Raw genomic sequence first — 22,372 nt, 5'->3', positions numbered from 1 at the left:
AAGGGGGATGTCAGAGGCAAGTTTTTCCCACACAGAGAGTGGTGGGTGCGTGGAAATGTACTGCCACAAAGGCGGTAGAGGCAGATGCAACAGGGTCTTTTAACAGACTCTTACATGGGTACACGGAGCTTAGAAAAATAGAGGGCCGGGCGGGAGGGAAATTCTAGGCAGTTTCTAGAGTAGGTTGTATGGTCAGCACAACATTGTGGGCCGAAGGGCCTGTAAGGTGCCGTTGATTTCTACGTTCTATGTAAACTGTCCCGTGATTAGGCTCGGGTTAAATCGTGGTGGGGGGGGGGGTTAACTGGAATGGCTGGAAGGGCTCCTTGCTGTATCTCCATGAACAACAGCTAAATAAACTCAGGCAATTGGGGCTGGCTGAGATAGCAACCTCGACCGGCATCGTCAAGATGGGGCGAAGAGCTAACCTGGATATCGACAGAAACATCAGGGTGATGGGAAAGAAAGGGGGGGCAAGGAATTGCAAAATGGGGTGGAGGAAGAACCCCTGACTGAGGCAGCAGGTGTGGGGTGAGGGGGTGGATTTTAATGCCAGTCTGTATGAGAGAGAGAGAGTCGTATGTGTGGAGGGGACGCTGTTCAGTCCCCAACCCAGCAGACCAGGGGAGTTTGCCCTGGCTGGAGGGTGGGGGGGGGGGGCAACTGTCTTTAGCAGCAGGACAGCTCTGCTGCACAAATATAGAATGACTGGTGGGGTGGGGTGGGGGGCAGACAGCTGCTGGCAACGTACAGAGAGACAGGGGGAGACAGAGAGAAGACAGGAGTGATGCGACACCATGGGGGGGGAGGGAGAGACAGACATACACACAGGGTTAGAGATAGACACATACACACACAGAGTCAAAGACAGACAGAGAGAGAGAGAGAGAGAGAGAGACACACACACACAGTCTGAGACAGAGAGAGAGAGAGACAGAGACAGAGAGAGAGACACACACTCACACACACACAAAGTCTGAGACAGAGACAGAGACAGAGAGAGAGACACACAGACACACACACACCAACACACACACTCACAGAGTCAGAGACAGAGGGAGAGAGAGACACAGACACACCAACACACACACCAACACACACACTCACACACACAGAGTCTGAGACAGAGAGAGAGACACACACTCACAGAGTCAGAGACAGACAGAGGGAGAGAGACACACAGACACACACACACACCAACACACACACAAACACACACACAGTCTGAGACAGAGACAGAGAGAGAGACACACACTCACAGAGTCAGAGACAGACAGAGGGAGAGAGAGACACACAGACACACCAACACACACACTCACACACACACAGAGTCTGAGACAGAGAGAGAGAGAGACACACACTCACAGAGTCAGAGACAGACAGAGGGAGAGAGAGACACACAGACACACCAACACACACACTCACACACACACAGAGTCTGAGACAGAGACAGAGAGAGAGACACACACTCACAGAGTTAGAGACAGACAGAGGGAGAGAGAGACACACACACACAGGTGTCGAGGGAGGAACTGCAGGCTGAACCAGTTTGCTAACGGATATCTACAGTTCGAGGCAGACCGCCCTCTCTTCCAGCTGGCTGCAGCTGTGATAATATTTTGAACTAAACTTGTTTTTCTCGTAAATTGACAACAGGAGGGAACACAGAACAACGCTGGTGCGGCGAGTCTGGCTGGGAGTGACGAACGGGCAGGTCTGTGTGGATCCGTGACCCCGGCTAATACACCCCCGCGCCACGGGACACTCAGCTGCCGTTCTGAGCTGGAAGCGAACTGGTTCAGGCGGATCAGTGCGCCCCGCCCTCCGCAGGGATCACACCTCCCTCCTCTCCGCTCGAAAACACACGCCTGTGGAAGTGTCGGGGTCACGAACCCTGCAGGCACATTCACACACACACTTACTCACAGAGCCGAGAGAGAGAGATATAGACACAGTAGAAAAAGAGGCGAGAGAGACACACACACACACTTACAGAGGCGAGAGAGAGAGAGACACACACACACACACTTACTCACAGAGCCGAGAGAGAGAGATATAGACACAGTAGAAAAAGAGGCGAGAGACACACACACACACACTTACTCACAGAGCCGAGAGAGAGAGATATAGACACAGTAGAAAAAGAGGCGAGAGACACACACACACACACTTACTCACAGAGCCGAGAGAGAGAGATATAGACACAGTAGAAAAAGAGGCGAGACACACACACACACACTTACTCACAGAGGCGAGAGAGAGGAGATATAGACACAGTAGAAAAAGAGGCGAGAGAGAGAGACACACACACACGGGGTAGATCGGCGAATCACTTCCCCATTGTAGCGGGGGATCACACACAGGAGGGTGAAGATGTGAGGAGGGAGGTTTAATGGAGACGCAGAGGAGCTGGTCAGATACATTCACTGTGTATAAGGGACGTTTAGACAGAGACGAATAGATTAGATATGGATGAATATGGTCCCAATGGGATTGGGGTAGTTGGGGAAAAGGTCAGTGCAGACCTGTCGGGCCGAAGGGCCAGCTTCTGTACTGTATGACCAACCCCAGGGAGCAGATGAAGGAACGAACCCTTCTCACTAATCGGTAGATGGTAACACAGTCACTTAACACAATTGTACATCTATTGCTTTCTACAAAGTACATCTATCCCATACAACACGGGTCGATCAGGAAATCACGTGATCGCCGTGCACCCTCTGCTCAGACCGCGTTTAGAGTACTGGTGCAGTTCTGGTCGCCCCGTGGGGGGAGGGGGGGCAGATTCACCAGGATGCTGCCTGGATTAGAGAGTGTAAACTACACGGAGAGGTGGGACAAACTTGGGCTGTTTCCTCTCGAGCAGCGAAAGCCGAGGGGAGCTCTGAAGATTATGTGAAGATAGTGAAAGAGACAGAGAGACCCCCGTCTCCCCCTCCCTTTAAAGTAGGGTTCCCATCAGACCCTCGGTTAACGGTAGGGGCAGGGCATGAAAACGGTTCGGAACCCCCACTTTAAGCCAACCAGGACCTTGTATGTCGCTCGCTTTAACCTCAGCTGCTTACTGCCGTGTGTTTTTTTCCTGCCTACGGTGTATTTTTAAGGGTACAAATACGATTAATTAGCTGCGAAACACGGCGCCTTGTCAAACTCGCCATAGCCTCTCTTTCATGAGTTTCCAGACCACATCCGTGCCAGGCAGCCTGAAAGCGTGCAAGTGTTCTCGGAAAGCAAAACTGTGTGCTGACATTTCGCCAGGCCCGCGCAGAACATTTGCATTCAGCAGCTAGCTCGTCCTGGGCGATCAACAGGAAATCAAATCTCTGCCAGCACTGGGTGATAACTGGCACAGAGATGACAGAGGAACTCCAATCACCCGAATCACACTGCAGTGGACGCAGTCCCACTCCGCATTCACTTTCTGGCCAGGAAGGGAACAGCCCCTTCCCCTCTGCCATCAGATTTCTGAATGGATCTTGAACGCTACCTCACTACTTCTTTTAAACTTAACTTTTTTAATATATATTTTGACACTGATCAACAGAAAAAGACATGAGTAATTAATTTGGATCACCTTGTACATACTTCTTACCGAAATTGGCAGTTTTTACTACTAGGCCACACGTGAAGTATTGCACACAGTTCTGGTCACCCCACTGTACGCAGGATGATGAAGCTTTCCAGAGGTTTACCGGGAACGCTGCCTGGTTTAGACAGGCTGGGTTGCTTTCTCTGGAGCAGGGGCGGCTGAGGGGAGGTCCGATGGAGCTTTACAAGATTACCAGAGGCATAGAGCAGGACAGGGAGTATCTGTTTCCCAGCGTTGAAACATCTAACAGCAGTGGGGGTGCATCGAAGGTGAGAGGGGGCAGGTTGAAGGTGGGTGTGGGGGTAAGTTTTTCTACTCAGAGTAGCATGGTGGTAGAGGTTTTTAGAGTCATTTGGACGGGCAGATGAACGAGAGGAAGATGGAGGGATGTGGACATTGTGTAGGTGGGGGGGAATTAGTGTTTGAGTGTTTATGATTTACTTTTCAGCTGGTCCAGCACAAGACTGGGCTGTGCTGTTCTAGGTATTGCAATATGCCACTGTTGCTGCATGACAAATTTCACCCGATATTAAACCCGATTCTGACTGACGTTTGGGCCAGTCCAGGGAGAGGATAAGGAGAGGGCGTGCAGAGTTACAGAGTCGGGGAGGGAGATGGTCACGGAGGTGGGAGGGTGGGCAGTCCCGGACACCTTGCTCCCCTTTTCCATTCACTTTACAAAACCAGCGACCCGGGTTCAGTTCCTGTTGCTGCCTGTGAGGAGTTTGCACGTTCTCCCGGAAAACGCGTGGGTTTCCTCCCACAGTCCGCAGACGTACCGGTCAGTAGGTTAATCGGTCATTGTAAATTGTCCAGTGAAGTCCGTGGTTGCTGGATAGTACAGCTGGAAGGGGCAGAAGGGCCTATTTTGTGATGTATCTCGATAAAGAATGTAGATTCTGGTACAGAATCCAGTGCCGAGGAATGCAGGAGGTTGCAGACGATTTTACACAGTGCCATCACAGAGCTATCCTTTCCCCCATGATCTACTCTCCTGGTTCCTACTTCTTCAGCCCTTTCCCACCTCCCAGCTTCCCCCTCCCACCCCACCTACGTTCCCCCCTCACCCATCACCTGCCAGCTTGTACTCCTTCCCCACCCCCTCCTTATTTTGCCTTCTGCAGTCCAGTCCTGATGAAGGGTCGCTGCCTGAAACGTTGACGGATTATTCCTCTCCATTGACGCTGCTCGTTTCTCGGGGTTGTCAGTGGGGACGAGCTCCCACCGCCTATCCAATTCTGCCAATGGTGTGAGCCTCAAATAGCCTCCGAAAACCAAGTCCAGCTCCCGGCCGTCACGCGTGGCTTAGCTTCTTAGCCCAGCGGAACTGTTCCTACTGACAGGAGCAGGGGCAAAGGCGGGTTACTGGTGCCTGTACACCAGTCACTGGGGGCAGATGAGAATCATCAGCCACGGTCGGCAGCTCATCTAGAAGGAAAACTCTGATCTCAAGCCTCCACTGCCTTGCGCTATACCCTCTCATGGGGAAGGTTTTGGGAGCCAAATCCGGAGCTGGAGTCCGACTGGCAACTCCTGCAACGCCGCCGGTGCTGAACTGGATCGGTGTCAGCTGTTCCCTTGGGGAGCCTGCTGGACAGGCAGCAGTTTGCCCTCCAGATCGTACGGCCCTGCGTGTCACGTGCACAGCTGGGACGCAGCGTCCACAGTCGACCCCGACCGACGGTGGGCCTCAAGACGCTGCCTGACCTGCTGAGTTCCTCCAGATTGCTGTGCGTGTCCCTCTGGATGTCCAGCATCTGCAGAACCTCTTGTGGCAAAGATTGGATAGTTTGGATTCAGAATTGGCTTGAGGATGGTGGTTGGAGGTCGGTGACCAGTGGTGTTCCACAGGGATCAGTCTGGAAACTCTTTTTATGTGACACACAACACATCTATGTCTTGGATGGAAATATAGCTGCGCGGGTGAATAAGTTTGCAGTCCACACGAATATTAAATTCCTCTGTACACGATCTAATATTTCACAAAAAGCTCCAGAGGATTTCTATAGATGCACGGTGGAGAGAATCCAGACTGGTTGCATAACCGCCTGTACAGAATCTCGCAGGAGGCTGCTGTAGACTCAGCCAGCTCCAAAATGAACACAACCCTCCCACCCGTGAGGATACCTCCAAAAGGCAAAGCCTCAAGAAGGTAACATCCCTCAGCGAGGTCTCCCCCCACCCAGGACGTGCCCTGTTCTCATTGCTACCATCAGGAGACTGAAGACGTACACTCAGGAACAGCTTCTTCACCTCCACCGCCAGATTTCAGGATGGACAATGAATACCACCCCACTATTCCTCATTTGCAGCACTGGAGGAAGGGTCACGGGAAGCAGGAGTTGGGTTTGGGTGGAGGGGGAAAGAGGAAGAGGAATGAGGAAAGGAGGTACAGGAGCCTGGAGATTCACACCTAGCAATTCTGGAACAGCTTCTTCCCATCAGCAGTAACACACACACAAAATGCTGGGGGTCTCAGCAGGTCAGGCAGCATCCATCATCGGTGTTTCTTTCCGCGGCAACCCTGCCATTTCTTCAGCATTTGTTTTTTTTAAAAATGAAGCCCAGTTGCTAGCTCGACGCTCAACCAAGCACGGAAGGAAAGCGTGCAAGGAGCTGGCCAGATTCAGACACGGGACCACTCAGCTCGAAGTCCCGTATGGATGTTACTATACCACCAGCTGGCAGGCAGCATCCATGGAGAGGAATAAACAGTTGACACTTCAGGCTAAGAGCCCGAGAATGATCGTCATTTGGAGGAAACACCCTTCATCAACTGTTTGTTCCCTCCATAGATGCTGCCTGACCTGCTGAGTTCCTCCAGCACTGTGTTGCTCTGGACTTTGAGCATCTGCGGATTCTCTGGTACTTGCGTTCCTCCCCTCCCCCATCAGATTCCTGAACAGTCCATGAGCACCATCTCACCATTTTTGTTTTGCACTAATTTCATGTTGTAAATTACATTAATTTTCATGTCCTGCACCGCACTGCTGTCACAAAACAACAAATTCCACTTTATACGCTACACCGGCTCGTTAATATCAGCCAATCGCACGTCAGCAACCCAATCCATATAAAGCACGCGGATGCGGCCAAGAGGTCCAGTCGTTGTTCAGGCCAAACATCAGAGCAGGGGGAAGGAATGTGATCTGAGTGACTTTGACCGTGTTGGTGCCAGACGGGGTGGTTCGAGTATCTCAGAAACTGCTGCTCTCCTGCGATTTTCACACACAGCAGTCCCTGGAGTTTACAGAGAACGACGCGAGAAATGAGAAACATCACTTGAGCAGCAGTTCTGTGGGTGAAAGTGAGAGAGGTCAGAGTAGAACAGCCAGACTAGCTCAAGCTGACAGGAACTCGAATAACCACACGTTACAACAGTGTGTGCAGATGAGCATCTCTGACACACGTGTCAGACTTTGACATGGATGGGCTACGACAGCAGGAGACCACGAACATTCACTCAGTGGCAACCTCATCAGGTACAGGAGGTATCCAATGAAGAGGCCTCTGAGTTTATGTCAGCAATAATAAACCTGATTTGGTTTCTGATTGTACCTGCCTCTACCATCTACTCTGGCAGCCTACTCCACTCGCCCACCACCCTCTCCATATCAAAACCGATTCATACGCCAGGGGACACCGACGTATCCGCTTGGCGCCACGGGTACAGCCACTGACTCACTCCTCTGGAGACCTGGCCTTCATCGCACTGTCTGTGTGGGTGGAGTCAGCACCTTCTCCCAGTCACCCTGCGCCCCCTGGTTTCCTCGCGCCACGCACACAGCTGAGGGAGAGCATCTGGGATGGGGGAGCGGCGGATTTGATGGTAAGAATGAGCAACAGGTGAAGATTCAAGGGGAGAGTGGATGGGACGGCTCAGTGAGCTAGCATGGATCCGATGGAGCGAATAGGCTTCCGCTAGACGGTCCCTATGGAGTATCGGACTGGGTGAATGTCACCACCCCCACCCCCAAAGAGGAGGGTGGTTGGAAGCCTTCGGAGGTGTGTGTGTGTGTGTGTGTGTGTGTGTGTGTGTGAGAGAGTGAGTGTCTGTGTGTGTGTGTGCGTGAGTGTCTGTGTGTGACTGAGTGTGAGAGTGTGTGTGTGTGTGTGTGTGTGCACGCGCGTGAGTGTCTGTTTGTGTGACTGTGCGTGTGTGTGAGAGTGAGTGGCTGTGTGTGCGTGCGCATGAGTGTCTATGTGTGTGACTGTGTGTGTGTGTGTGTGTGTGTGTGAGTGTGCATGTACATATAGGATGGGAGGAGTGTTGTGAACAACAATATATTAATGTATCGAAGGAATGCCATGCTGTGGGGGGGGCAATGGGGAGCTAACCGCTATTCCCTCTCCTCACCCCCTCTTCCTCCCTTCATCCCCCTTCTCCCACCCCCTCTCTCTCTCCACCTTCCTCACCCCCTTTCTCTCTCTCTTCCCCATCTCCCCCTTCACTGCCCCGCTCTCCTTCCAACTCTCTCTTCCCCCTTTTCCCCTCGCCCTCTCTCTCTGCAGTGTGATGAGGATAAACAACAGGGGTAGAGGAATGGGTATCATGGGGGGGGGGGGTGGTGAGCCAAGGACTGAGGGGTTTGCTCTCCGTGACCTGACGGCTGAAGTTGGGCGAACAGGGAGATGTTCAACACCCTGTCCCTGGCTGCCCCACAGCCTGTATACCGGCTCAAGGTGCAGCTAACCCTCAGTAATCTCACCAAAGATGATTAAACAACTCCTGACTGGAATTACTGAGGGAAAAGATGGAATGCAAGCAGAATACTGAGGTAGCACAGAGACGGAGAGAGCGAGAGAGAGACAGAGAGTGAGCACGAGAGAGAGAGGCAGAGAGGTCAGCACATCATTATGGGCAGAAGGGGATATTCCTTTGCTGCACTTCTCTATGTTCTATACGGTGGGGGGTCACAGAGAGGAGACGTTTACAGATATCGGGAGGGAGGAGTGGTCCTAGAGACAGAGAGGGCTGTAGGGACTGATTTATCATGGGATCCGACACACAGTTAGTTCTGTACCCGGCTTGCTACCATTGTTTGCAAGTGTTGCTTATTAGGCATGTTTATGAGTTGGACTGGAGGCTTCTTGTCTCTGCTGCCAGCTCATCGCCTCCCCCCACAGTCTATGAATCACCACCTCCAGGCACGCAGTCAGATCTTTGGGACAGCTTCACAAACATTCTCTGCTGTGGTTCAGTTTGGAAATCCAGGCCCATCCCTCACTGGTTTTGTAACCAGCTCTGGCGTCTACAGCCCTCCCTGTAAACCTCCCCGTCTCCATGAACCCCTGCCTCCTCCAACACCACTCCCAGTCTCTGTGACCCTCTCCCTCCTCCTCCACTACACCCCTCTCCATCTCCACGACCCCCTCCCTCCTCCTCCCCATACCTTCCCCATCTCCACATCCCCCTCCCTCCCTCCCCTATACCCTTCCCCATCTCCCCGAACCCCTCCCCGTCTCCACGACCCCCTCCCTCCCCTATACCCTTCCCCATCTCCCCGACCCCCTCCCCGTCTCCATGGCCCCCTCCCTCCTCGACACCACTCCCCATGACCCCCACCCTCCTCCAACACCTCTCCCTGTCTCCCCATCCCCATGATTCCCTCAATCCCCATCTCTATAATGACCAGTTTGCCGATGGATCAATTTTCTGCTGCATCTGTAGGCAGACTCTCTTGCTACACTCAGCTATGCCGACATTCAGCCCATCCGCACGGTAACTGACCTAACCCACCTAGTTTGACATTCATTAACTACAAAACAGAACAATATCTCACAGAGAGCTTGCAACCCAACCAAAACTTCAAAGCCCATTTATATCAGAGTAGGAATACATCACGACAGACTATTCTGAGTCAGGGCTTTATTCTTTGTCTCTTCGTGGGGTCACCCATGCCAAACAAGTCAAAAGGTAGAGGACAGACTAAGAGTGGTCCACCGGTCCTCCAGGTTCGGGGGGTCAGCTCAGGGCCAACAACCCTGACTGGCAAAACAAAACCGTTATGGAAACAGCAATGAAGAAACCTTCTGCATCCGAGTGCGACGGTATTCCTGAGTCTGCACCGGGGACTTGCATGTCTGACAGTAGTGAAAACCGAGAGGACATGATGAAGGAAGCCGTGAACAGCACCAGAGAGGGAGAACCTTCACCACTGCTCTGAACACCCACAGCATAACGGGCAGTTGGTAGGTAGCTCGTACTCCTCGGTCCAGAGGGCAGTTGCTTTGTTCGGCCGTACTCAAATTGAACCTGATTGTGGCATTGGTGACGGGGAGAGTCGGCAGGTTTACATTCCTGGGCGTTAGTATCTCGGGTGACCTGTCCTGGGCCCAGCACACAGACACAATCACAAGGAAGGTGTACCAGTGTCTTTACTTCACCTCAAGGAGGTTCAGCTTGTCAACGAATACTCTCAATCACAAACTTTTATTGATGTCCAGTCGAAAACGTCCTGACCGGTTGCATCCCAGTCTGGAACGGCAATCCGAATGCACAGGAAACTGCAGCGAGTGAAGGACTCAGCCCGATACGTCACGGGTACGTCCCTCCCCACCATCGGTCATATCTACAGGAGGCGCTGCCTCAAGAGGGCAACGTCCATCAGAGATCCCCACCGTCCGGGCTGTGCCATTGTCTCACAGCTCCCTTCGGGCAGGAGGTTCAGAATCCTTTAGTCCCACACCGCTTTAGGATCATAAAACACTGCAGCAGAATTAATCCATTCAACCCATCAATTCTTGAAAGATTTCCCCTAGCAAGGCTCCCTATAGGTTAACTTGCTGATTGAGGCAGCGGTGAGGAAGGCAAATGCAATGTTAACATCCATTTCGAGAGGACTAGGTTATAAAAGCAAGGATGTAATGCTGAGGCAACATGAGTGAATCTGCAGATGCTGGAAATAAATAAAAACACAAAATGCTGGCAGAGCTCAGCAGGCCAGACAGCATCTATGGGAGGAGGTAGTGGCGACATTTCGAGAGGGTCCTGATGAAGGGTTTCGGCCCGAAACGTCGTCACTACCTCCTCCCATAGATGCTGTCTGGCCTGCTGAGTTCTGCCAGCATTTTGTGTTTTTATTTGATGTAATGCTGAAGCTTTACATTAGTCAGACCGCACTTGGACTATTGTGAGCAGTTTTGGGCCCCTTATCTAAGCAAGGAGGTGCTGGCACTGGAGAGGGTGTAAAAGTTCACAAGAATCATCTCAGGAATGAAAGGGTTAACACATGAGAAACGTTCTGGGCCTGTATTCGCTGGAGGTTAGAAGAATAAGGGGATGGGGATCTTATTGAAATTTATGGAATATTGAAAAGGTCCAGATAGAGTAGGTAGTGGGGGAGTCTAGGACCACACAGCACAGCCTCAGAATAGAGAGACATCCATTTTAGAACAGAGATGAGGAAAATTTCTTTAGCTGGAAGATGGTGAATTCTTTTCCACAGACGGTTCTGGAGGGCAAGTCATTGGGTATATTTAAGGTGGAGTGTGATAGGTTCTTAACTCATCAGGGCGTAGAAAGTTATGAGAAGGCAGAAAAATGGGGATGAGGGGGAAATAAATTAGCCACAATGAATGGTGGAGTGGACTTGATGGGCCAAATGGCCTGATTATGCTTCCGGGTCTAATGGAGTCTGCTCAGGGTTGATTTATTACCCCTCTCCCCATTCTCCTGCCTTCACCCCGTAATTTTTTATGTCCTTTACTAATCAAGAACCCATCAACCTCTACTTTAAATATACACAATGACTTGGCTGTTATTCCCTTAGCAACAGATTACAATAGGCACCACCATGGCCTTATGAGGCAAAGAGTTTTACAGCAGAGTCTAGTGATGCCTGGGGAAAAAGTCTCTGACTGTCTACTCGATCTATGCCCCTTATCATCTTGTATACCTCCACAGAGTCACTTCTCATCCTCCTTTGCTTCAAAGAGAAAAGGCCCTAGCTCGCTCAAAGATTCAAAGCACAAAGTATGTATATAGAATACAAAGCTGAGATTCGGCTCCCACAGGCAGCCACAAAACAAGGAAAAGCCATGGAACCCATTTAAAAAAACTTCAAACACCCAATGTGCAATAAAAAGAGAATAAACTTCATAAACCGCAAAAAGCCAGCAGATAATGCAGAGTCATAGAGAAGTACAGCACAGAAACAGGCCCTTCGGCCCATCTAGTCTAGGCCAAACCATTTAAACTGCTGACTCCCATCGACCTGCACTGGGACCATAGCCCTCCATGCAATCTACCATGCATGTACCTATCCAAACTTTTCTTAAAGGCTGAAATCGAGCTTGCATGCATCACTTCTTTCCACTCTCTGAGTGAAGAAGTTTGCCCTCATGTTCCCGTTAAACTTTTCACCTTTCACCCTTAACCCATGACCTCTAGTTGCGGTCCCATCCAACCTCAGTGGCAAAAGCCTGCTTGCATTTTCCTTGTCTAACCGGGAGTCCGGTAGCATTCAGTTTAGAGGAGCTCAGCGACACGCAGGCCGCAGGAGAAAACATTCTTCAGTGAAGCGCCTCAGACTGCATCGTTTGCACTGAACCAACCACTCAACAACAGCAAACAAAAGTAACCAGAATCCAGAGCTCGCTGCTCTGCTACGTTTACTCAGCTCTGCACTGAACTGAGGCCATGCCCTGCCTGGCTTCGTGTCTGCGGTCTCACAGCACGGACTCAATAAACTGTGGCTGCTGCCTGCTCCAGCTACAGTAATATCTGACTTCTTGTCTTTCATAAAACTCCAGTTCTCAGTGCTATTTGCTTACTTTTATTGTTCGATGGTTTGTCTTCTTGTCTGCACGTCGGGAGTTTGATGGTCTTTTCTTTAAATGGGCTCTATTGGGTTACTTTGCTTTGTGGCTGTCTGTAGGGAGACAAATCTCAAGGTTGTATAAAGCAAACATCAGTTCAGGTGCCTTCCCGTCCAGTGTGGGCAATCATGTCTCTCATCCATCACGGTCCCTCACCCTCCGAATTGCAGTTGGTGCCTCCCCTGTTTCTAACTGTGATGTTAATCCGTCTATCATTTATTTTCACTCTCTGTCTGCCTCTGCTTCGGTTTCCTTCCAGCTTTCCAGTTGTAACTAAACGTTCCAATGTCTCTCTTCACATGATGTGTCCAAAGAATTTTCATTGCTGCTTTCTGATTTTTTTTTAAAGTAATGTACATTTTGTTTCCGTTCTCTGTAGAACTTCTTCGTTGGTTATCCTGTCCGTATGTGATATGCAGAGCATTCTTCTGAGGAACCGCATCTCTGCTGCATCGATTCTTCTTTCCATTGCATTGTGATGGTCCATGATTCGCAACCTTACATCAATAGAGGAAGAATGGAGCAGCTGAGAGTTCTCAGGCGGATGCCAATTGCCATTTCCTTATTTGTTGGGATGTTTCTCATTTCTGTAAATGCTGCTCTGGCCATTGCTATTCCTGCTTTTATGTCTGTTTCACATTTGCCATCACGTCAAGTCAGGTTGCTTTTTATTGTTGTTTCAACCACAACTGCTGGTACAGTACACAGTAAAAACAGCACGTTTTTCAGGACCCTGGTGCTACATGAACAATACAAAAACTACACTGAACTACGTAAACCAACACAAAAACTACACTAGACTACAGACCTACTGGGAACTGCATAAAGTACACAGAACAGTGCAAGCATTACAATAAATAATAAACAAGACAACAGGCACAGTAGAGGGCAGTAGGTTGGTAGTGCAGTGGCTTGGGGGAAAATCTGTTACATAAATAATCAGCTGAATGGTGGTGTCCGTTTCTGTACTCCCACCGAGTATTTTGTTTCCACAGATGTAGTCAATTTAAAGTCCATTTGAGAGCAGAATGGACGGGAGAGTCGGCCGGCGAGGGCTTGCTTTGTTCCTGGCACGGACTCCTGCCCGCTCGCCTCGCTTCCTCGCACACCGCTTACGCTGTCCCCTTACCCATCAGATGTTACCCATGATCCAAGATACTTGAAGTTCCTTGGATATTACCATTACTTGTTTTCTTTTTGTTTAAGGTTAGGCCAAGTCTTGTGCTCTGTGTTGTTGGTAGAAACTAGCTTCTGAATTTACTTCACCGCTTGCTATCAGAGGTTTTTGATATTATATCCTTCTCTACTTATTCCAGGCAGGTCTTGTACAGTTCTCATGATGTTTTCACTGTACAGGGAGAGCAGGTCTGGTGATAGGACACAACCCTGTCTGGCTCCTCGTTTTATTAGCTGATATTCACCAATCCCGTTGTCTATCCGTATGGCTGCACTTTGTTCCCAGTAGAGATTGCTGATTAATTCTTAGATCTTTCCCGCCGATATTAATATCTTTAAGCATTTTCATGATGACTTGGTGTTTCACTGTGAAGTATAGGTCTTGTACTTCTGTTGACCTTTTGATAATATTCCTGAGAACACAAGTTGCGTTTCATGTTCCCTTGCCTTCGACAAAGCCAAAGTATACATTCTTTGATAACAAATGCACTTTGAACAAAACAAAGAAAAGTAACAGATATTCAACGTGCAAAAGAACACAAACTGTGAGATAGTTCTGAGAACAGGAGTTGCAGGGTTGGGGTGAGTGAAGTTATCCCCTCTGGTCAGGAGCCTGATGGTTGACGGATAATAGCTGTTCCTGAACCTGGTGGGATCTAAGGCTCCTGTACCTCCTGCCAAATGCTGGGGGGTGCTGCTTTCTTGTGTCAGGGCTCCAGGTAAGTGTGCATAGTGGTGGGGGAGGGAGAGGGCTTTTCCTGCGATGGACTGGGCCTGTATCCAACCCTTTCTGTAGGCTTTTCCATTCAGGGGCGCTAGTGTTTCCACGCCAGGCTGCTCTCCGCTGTGCGCGTGTGGAGTCCAGCCTATCCACTGTCTCCCCCATAACTCGAGATCTCCAATCCAGGCAACATCCTGCGGGGTTTCCTCTGCTTGATACATCCACCGGTTAAAAAGTCTTGCTCCAGTTTCCTCCAAACGGTCCAAAGATGTACCGGCCGGCCAGTCAGCTGGTCAAGGCAAGTTGTCCCGTGACTAGGCTAGCGTTAAATTGGGGGATTGCTGGCAGCACAGCTCGGAGGGCCAGAAGGGCCTACTTTGTGCTCTATCTCAATAAATACAAATAAAAAACATAAACGTCTTGGGCACAAATATATAGCTCGGGTGCCTAAGACTCGTGCACAGTACTGCAGCAGTTTTATATATTGCACTGAAGCACTGCCACACTCACAAAAACAAAATCACTTTTGCATCGATATGTGAGTGATGATAAACCTGATTCTGATCTGGGTCTCTGTTGTGGACCGAGAGTGGGGAGGGGGCAGGGAGAGGGGAATGATGGCTGGGAAAAGGGGGAGGGAGCAAGAAACATCAGAGAAACATTCTGTAAGGATCAATCAGCCAATTGTTTGGAATGAAGTGACCTTGCCGGGTGTCTCAGGACCTCCGCCGATCGCCAGCCCTGGCACTCCTTCTCCGCCACACCTCTTCCTCATCATTCCCGACTTCCCGATTTACAACCTCGCTCTCCGCTCCACGTTGCAGTTCCATGCAAAAGGATTATTGCATGGCTAACACACCACAGCAAATTCCTAACGCACGTCAAAGTATATGATAAATAAAGCTGATCCTCCATTCTTTTGTGCCATATATTTAGTTCTGTAACTTATATCACTTTTTGTAATCTTGAGGAAGTCCGCAGATGCTAGAGATCCAGAGCAACGCACACAAAACGCTGGAGGAGCTCAGCAGGCCAGGAGCATCTATGGAAATGAATAAGCAGTCGACATTTTGGGCCAAGACCTTTCTTCAGGACGGGGTTCTGAGGACAAGTAAAACCTTTATGCTTGCACTGCCACTAAACAACAAACTTCCCAACACATTTCGACAGCAACCAACTGGACTCTGGTTCCAGTGCAGTCACGTGCCTCTGCCAGTGTGGTTACCAGTGGCAGACAGTCCGCTGGGGAAACCCAGTGGGTCGAGCAGTGCCCGTGAGGTCCTGTGGCAGATGGGCATCGCTCTGGTACCCAGCATCCATAGCCACTCACAGTCTAACCAGAGTTTCATGAACTTGTAACTTGTGGATTGTAGACTGATTTTAAAAGGCAGATCTGAACAATATTCTTGAAGTTGTAGGCTGGAGTTGGTTGTAAACCAGACTATGCTAATTAACATTCATTTTGGGTGTCTGGGTGCAAAGAAGGAGCTGTTTGATAACTATATGCAATTCAAAGGAAGCATTGTAGATACATTGAAACTACAGAATTGTCTTTTAATATTTAGCAGGTAAAATGTCATCTAATATTTGGATGAGCTCAAGAGTGTCGTGAATTATGACACCCGTTGCTCGTTTTTGTTGAATAAACACTTCTATCCACTAGCTTCAGTGCCTGGTAAAAGTCCCGATAGAGTGGGTATGGAGAGGGTGTTTCCTATGGTGGGGGAGTGTAAGACCAGAGGATGCAGCCTCAGAGCAGAGGGATGTCCATTTAGAACCGAGATGAAGAGGAATTTCTTTAGCCAGAAAGTGGTGAATCTGTGGAATCTGTCGCCACAGGTGGCTGGTGAAGCCAAGTCATTGGACATATTAAGGCAGAGATTGATAGATTCTTGATTAGTCAGGCTATTAAGGGATACAGGGAGAAGGCAGGAGACTGGGGCTGAGAGGGAAGATGGATCAGCCATGATAGAATGGCAGAGCAAAGTCGATGGGCCAAATGGCCTAATTCTGCTCCTGTATCTTATGGTCCTAACTCATCTCCCTGTGTTGCCTTCTAAGTACCCTCAGTCACAACCTGGATAGGAGGGAAAGCTCCACAGCACTTATACTTTCCTGGGAGATTCAGGGGAGCAAATCTGCCCCAAAAGCTGCTGGTAAACTTTTACCGAAGCGTAACTGACAGCAGGACTGAGAGTATGGTCCACCAGCTGTAACAAGACCGACCAAGGAACACTTCAGCGAGTGATCAGGACCGCACAAGACATCAGTGGGACACAACTACCAGATCCCGAAACCGTCTACGGCGGACTCGCAACTTTGTGATGGGCTCACCCCACCCTCAGTAATCACCTACCATCCGGCAGGAGATACAGAAACACCTCCTTACGGACACCTTGAGTGAAAAAACAGCCTTTCCGCAGGGCCGTCGGGAAGAATGCCCCCTGCCCCGCACAGTACGGGGGCACACGCAATAGTTGGCTTTAAGTGGGGCCGTGACCTTCCTTTCATTTCAGAGCTCTTTCTTTTAAAGCTTAGCCTTAGTCCTTGATGCCAATGCACATCTGATCATTATACCACGGTAGTGTGGTGGTCAGCACAGCACTATTGGTACCAGCAACCCAGGTACAATTCCCGCCACTGTCTGTAAGGAGTTTGCACGGCCTGGCTGAGAGTGTGTGGGTTTCCTCCGGCAGTCCAAAGACGTACCGGTTAGTGGGTCAGTTCGTCCCCCTCCAACCTTGTCGTAGGACTTGGAGGCATCCATGCCTCAGTGACCTGGAGACCAACGTTGGCTGAGGGCAGGGCTTCAGGTAGGGTCTTTTTCTTTTATAATTAAACAAAATATACCATTCAAAAATAAAATTATATACAATAAACCATTCAATGACTTTCAATCCTTTACAACTGTTTCCATTACAGTCTTTACATTTTCACACTTTTCCCCACCCACGTGGCACTCTGTTATTCCATATTTACATTCCCTTTCTGAGGGGTGTACACCTCACCCCCCACCCCTCAGCAGTTTGAGTGCGTCCCTCAGCACGTACTCCTGCAGCCGAGAATGTGCCAGTCAGCAGCATTCCCCCACGGACATCTCCGTGTGCTGGTAGACCATCAGGTTTCGGGCCGACCAGAGAGCGTCTTTGACCGAGTTGATGATCTGCCAGCTTCACCGGATGCCGGTGGGGTCACCCATGCCAAAGAGGTCGAAGGGTAGAGGACAGACTGTGTGGTCCCAAGTTCAGGGGTGGGGGGGGGGGGGTTAGCACCTCTGACTGGTCAAACAGACTGGGAGATAGCGATGAAGCATTCTGACACGTCTGAGTGCAACGGTATTCCCCAGTCTACACCCGCGACCTGCACGACGGACAGTGGTGAAAACCGGCAGGGGTGAAGGGCCTTCATTGTTGCCCTAAACACCAGCAGCTAAACGGGCAGTAGGTAAATTGCCCCATGATTACGATAGGGTCAAATACAGGGCTTGCTGGGTGGCACATAGGGCACATTCCACAGTGTAGTTCAATAAATAAATTTTTTTAAACTTATAACTAGGGCACTTGCAACACTTGAACACTGTTTCTCTTTAGAGTCGTTTGCTTTTAATTCAGTTCCAACTTAAATGTCATTTTAAATGACTCAGGCGTTATTTTTAAATTTAGCTTGGGAGTGAGATATATATCAGCCGGCTGAGTGGTTTCATAGCAACAACCCTGCAGGCAGCACCAGCAAGAGCAAAGGACTGATTGTGGAATTCTGAAAGGGTAAGACAAGGGAACACGCACCAGTCCTCAGAGGGATCAGAAGTGGAAAGAGTGAGCAATTTCAAATTCCTGGGTGTCAATATCTCTGAAGGTCTATTCTGGACCCAACATATCGACGCAGCCACAGAGAAGACACGACAGCAGCTATACTTCATTAGGAGTTTGAGGAGACACTTGCAAACTTTTTACAGGTGTACCGTGGAGAGCATTCGAACTGGTTGCATTACCGTCTTGTGTGGGGAGGGTCACTGCACAGGATCGAAGTAAGCGGCAGAGAGTTATAAAATTAGTCAGCTCCTTCAAGGGCACTCGCCTCCATAGTAACCAGGACATCTTCAAGGAGCGATACCTCAAAAAGTCAGCTTCCATCAGTAAGGAACCCATCACCCAGGACATGCCCTCTTCTCATTGCTACCATCAGGGAGGAGGTACAAGAGCTTGAAGGCACACACTCAACGATTCAGGAACAGCTTCTTCCCCTCTGCATTCTGATTTCTGAATGGACGTTGAACCAATGAACACTACCATATAACCATATAACAATTACAGCACAGAAACAGGCCATCTCGGCCCTTCTAGTCCGTGCCGAACGCTTACTCTCACCTAGCCCCACCAACCTGCACTCAGCCCATAACCCTCCATTCCTTTCCTGTCCATATATCTATCCAATACCTCACTACTTTTTTTATTTCCCTTTTTTGTACCACTTATTTAACTTAATGATTATATATATACATACATAGACACACACACAGACATAATATATACATATCTGAGGTCATTGACATTATGTACACATATATACACACACACATTTATTCAGCTTTTTTCTCTATTATTATATATTTCAATGCACTGCTGCTACAAAGCTAACAAGTTTCACGACCTAAGTCGATGATATTATACTGATTCTGGTGTGTTTAGTACAGTAATTGAGTGTGCCGTTTTGCACTGAATGGAGTAAAACTGTAATCTTCTTGTCCTCAGCAGTGGCAATAAAGCTCTAATGTTACTTAGACAGATAAGGCCATGTACTAACCAGCCTCTTAAAATGCTACCCTCAGATTGCTATGGTCTATCTCCTCTCACTCTAATTGGTTCAAGCCGAGGGGTGGTAGTGGGGACAAGCTCCCACCACTTAAAAGTGCTCCCCACGGCATGCGCCTCAAATAGCCTCTGACAACCAAGTCCAACTCCTGGCCTTCTTGTGTGGCAGCCTCTAAGCCCGGTGGAACTGTTTCTACTGACAGAAGGGGTGAAGGCAGGTCCCAGCGCCTTAAAACCAGTGCTTCGGGTAGATGGAGCTCGTCAGCCTAGGAAGGCAGTCCATCTAAGAGAGGGCAAATTCTCATTTCAAACCTCCGCTGCCTTGCGGCCATACCCACTCATGGGAAAGGGTTTGGGAGTAAACCCCGAGGGCAAATACAGAGCAGGATTTCAACCTTCAACCTCGTCTAGCAACTCCTGCAACGTCACTGGTGCCAAGCGGTATTAGCCCTTGCCCTTGCCTTGGACAACATCGGTGTCGTGGAGAGGGGAGACTTGCAGCATGGTCAAATGCCAGTCTCCCATACCACCCTGCCCAGGCCTGCGCCCCGGAAACCATTCCAGTCTCACGAGACTAACAGTTGCCACCATCTCACTTCAACTACACCTGGCCTAGACTCCTGTACTGTGAAGAAAACAGTTACCAACTACCTTGTGTACGCCTCTCGTAATTTAAAAAAACTTCTGTGAGGTTACAAACAAGTGAAAGTCTGCAGATGCTGGAAATCTAAGCAGAATGCTGGAGAAACCTTCAGCAGGACTCAGCCCAAAACATCGACTGAACTCTTTTCCACAAATGCTGCCTGGCCTACTGAGTTTCTCCAGCATATTTAGTGTCTCTGCTAATCCCTCTCCACTCCACTTTATTCTACATCAATGTAAGGATTTGATTTGTATAAACAGCATGCTTTTCACTGTACGTGTTAGAACAATAAACCAATTATAATCCATTCAGGGACTGACATAGACCAGGATACACTGTTCCCGCGTCTTCCAACTTTAAATCCGGCCCCACCCTTCTTGTCTGTGATGGACAACAACCTACAGCCAATAGCCGGCGCCATCACATGGACGGCTATTGCAAGCGATTATTCAATCGCCGCGCACAATCCCACCTATGCTCCGCCCTTTATCCGCCACTGGTGGAGCCGCTCCTTATTGGCGAAGAAACATTAAACGGACAGGATAAGCACCAATCATCGGTCAGATTTCCACCGCCCACGTGCGCCGGCTTTTCACGATTGGCCAAACGGAGAGAAAGTTGGGGCTGAGTGAAGGTGAGCCCCCCTCCCATCTCCGATTGGACAGAGACACTTGACTGAAGGTAGTTTCGACCAATCAGCCTGCAGAAGGTCGACGGGGAGGGCGGCGATTGGCGGAGGTGAGAAAAATGGGGGTGGGCTCACCTCCTTGAGCTGCTCCAACTCTCGCACGGCGGCTTCGTGCTCCTGCTCTAGTTCCGAGTAACGTAGCGCCAGGTTTTGCTTCTCCTCCAGTACTGCCAGGCCGTACTGGGCAGCCCGCACCTTCTGCTCGCTGGTCTCCGCCAGCTCGGCGCTCAGCCGATCCATCTCGGCCCTCAAGGCCTCCACCTCCTCCGTCTCCCCTGCCGACATGTTACCTCATCGTCTTCCCGCCTCCGACCGTTGTTATTTAAATGTCGGCAGAGTTTTTATTTCCTTAACGCCGCCTCGGCCAGCCCAACCGCTTTTATTCAAATTCCCTCTTCCGCTGCCCCGCCCACGCCAGTTACGTCACCCCTATTTACATGTACCCATCCCATTGGGCGGTGCCAATAAAATGGGCGTGGCTTCGTAGTCGGCAGTCGCCGAGAAGAGCGCATGCGCTTCGCTCGAATTTGTTTTTCCACAGCTTCTGTTGACGTCATGCGTTCCACCCCCTCATTTCTGATAGGTTCTCTAACCACCCAGGACGATGTCCAATGCTGCGATTGGCCCGGGGAGCTGTCTGTTCCGCCGGTGGTTGAACAGGAAGGTGACAGCGCCACCTTGAGTAGGAATAAGTAAAGTCAAGGTAGATGACAGAATCCTATGTTCCTTTTTTTCGTCTTCATCACACGTTCTATAATCTTTTCGGTGTTACAACCCGATCAGATATAATTCGGACGCACAGTGACCACGGGGTACCGCCTAATGAATCTTATATAGGCCTTTCTTTGCCGCAGTGCATGCTGGGATACCTATGCCTCCATTGCTAGAGATCTCAAAATTGAGCATTTAATCCCAGAAATGTGTGAACGTAACGGCAGCAGCCTCGAGCCTTAATCCGTTTATGATGCAGCGCGTTGTGGTGGAGCCTTATAAACCAGTTGTTCGGTTGTATTTGGACGGATCTGGTAGCTTACAAAAGCGGTTTTCTAGGATGTTGGCTAGGTCAGAGGGCAGGCGGTGTAAGAGGTTGTACAAATCTGAGTTGTTTTCAGCTATAGGAAAGATGTTGAGGCTTTGCAGAGGTTTAACAGGATGCTGTCTGGTTTGAGAATGTGCCATCACAATAGGCTGCATAAACTTGGTTTGGTTTTGCTGGAAGCTTGAGGGGAGTTCCCAGGTTTACTACTTTGAGAGGCACAGATAGAGTGGACAGAGTATGTTTCCCAGGGTTGAAATGTGCAATAATAGAGCACATGCATTAAAGGTGAGAGGGGGTGAATTCAAAGGGAATGTGAGGGGTAAGATTTTTTTTTAATGAGTCGTGGAAGCCTGGAATGGTAATGGAGGCTTTTAAGAGATGTTTGGATAAGCACATGGATTAAGAAATATGGACATGGTGTAAGTAAGGGGTTAGTGTTTGGGTGTTTTTTATTTTCTTTTTGAACTGATTTTGCACAACATTGTGGGCTGAATGGCCTGTTCCTATCCCTCTGAAATGGCAGAGCCCGAGAGAAGAACTCAACGGCCATTTTATTAAGTACACCTGTACATTAATGCAAATATCTAATCAGCCAATCATATGGCAGCAACTCAATGCAAAAAAGCATGCAGGCATGGTCAAAAGGATCAGTTGTTGTTCAGACCAAACATCAGAATGGGGGTGGGGGTGGGGGTGGGGGTGGGGGGGGGGAGAAATGTGACTGTGACTCTAGTGACTTTGACTGTGGAATGATTGTTGTTCCCAGACAGGGCGGTTTGAGTACCTCAGATCTCCTGGGACTTTAGCACACAAGTCTCCAAGGCAGGGGCTTCCAAACTTTTTTATGCCATGGACCAACGTCATTAAGCAAGGGGTCTGTGGACA

At 49.6% G+C, this 22,372-nt stretch overlaps 1 protein-coding gene across 1 annotated transcript in view; it reads right to left on the bottom strand.

The window, feature by feature from the left end:
• The window catches only part of LOC132380701 (protein bicaudal D homolog 2-like), a 54,628-nt gene extending 33,759 nt beyond the window's left edge, over window positions 1–20,869 (bottom strand). Inside the window, exon 1 of the mRNA XM_059949688.1 lies at window positions 20,524–20,869. Coding sequence (XP_059805671.1) covers window positions 20,524–20,733 — 210 coding nt within the window. The 5' untranslated portion in view covers window positions 20,734–20,869. The remainder of the gene's footprint in view (window positions 1–20,523) is intronic.
• Between the last annotated feature and the right edge of the window lie 1,503 nt (window positions 20,870–22,372).

Source organism: Hypanus sabinus, chromosome 24 (assembly GCF_030144855.1).
Source record: "Hypanus sabinus isolate sHypSab1 chromosome 24, sHypSab1.hap1, whole genome shotgun sequence".
Lineage (NCBI taxonomy): Eukaryota > Metazoa > Chordata > Chondrichthyes > Myliobatiformes > Dasyatidae > Hypanus > Hypanus sabinus.
Note: the sequence above shows the minus strand (reverse complement) of the source record. Positions and strands in the feature narration are given on the sequence as shown.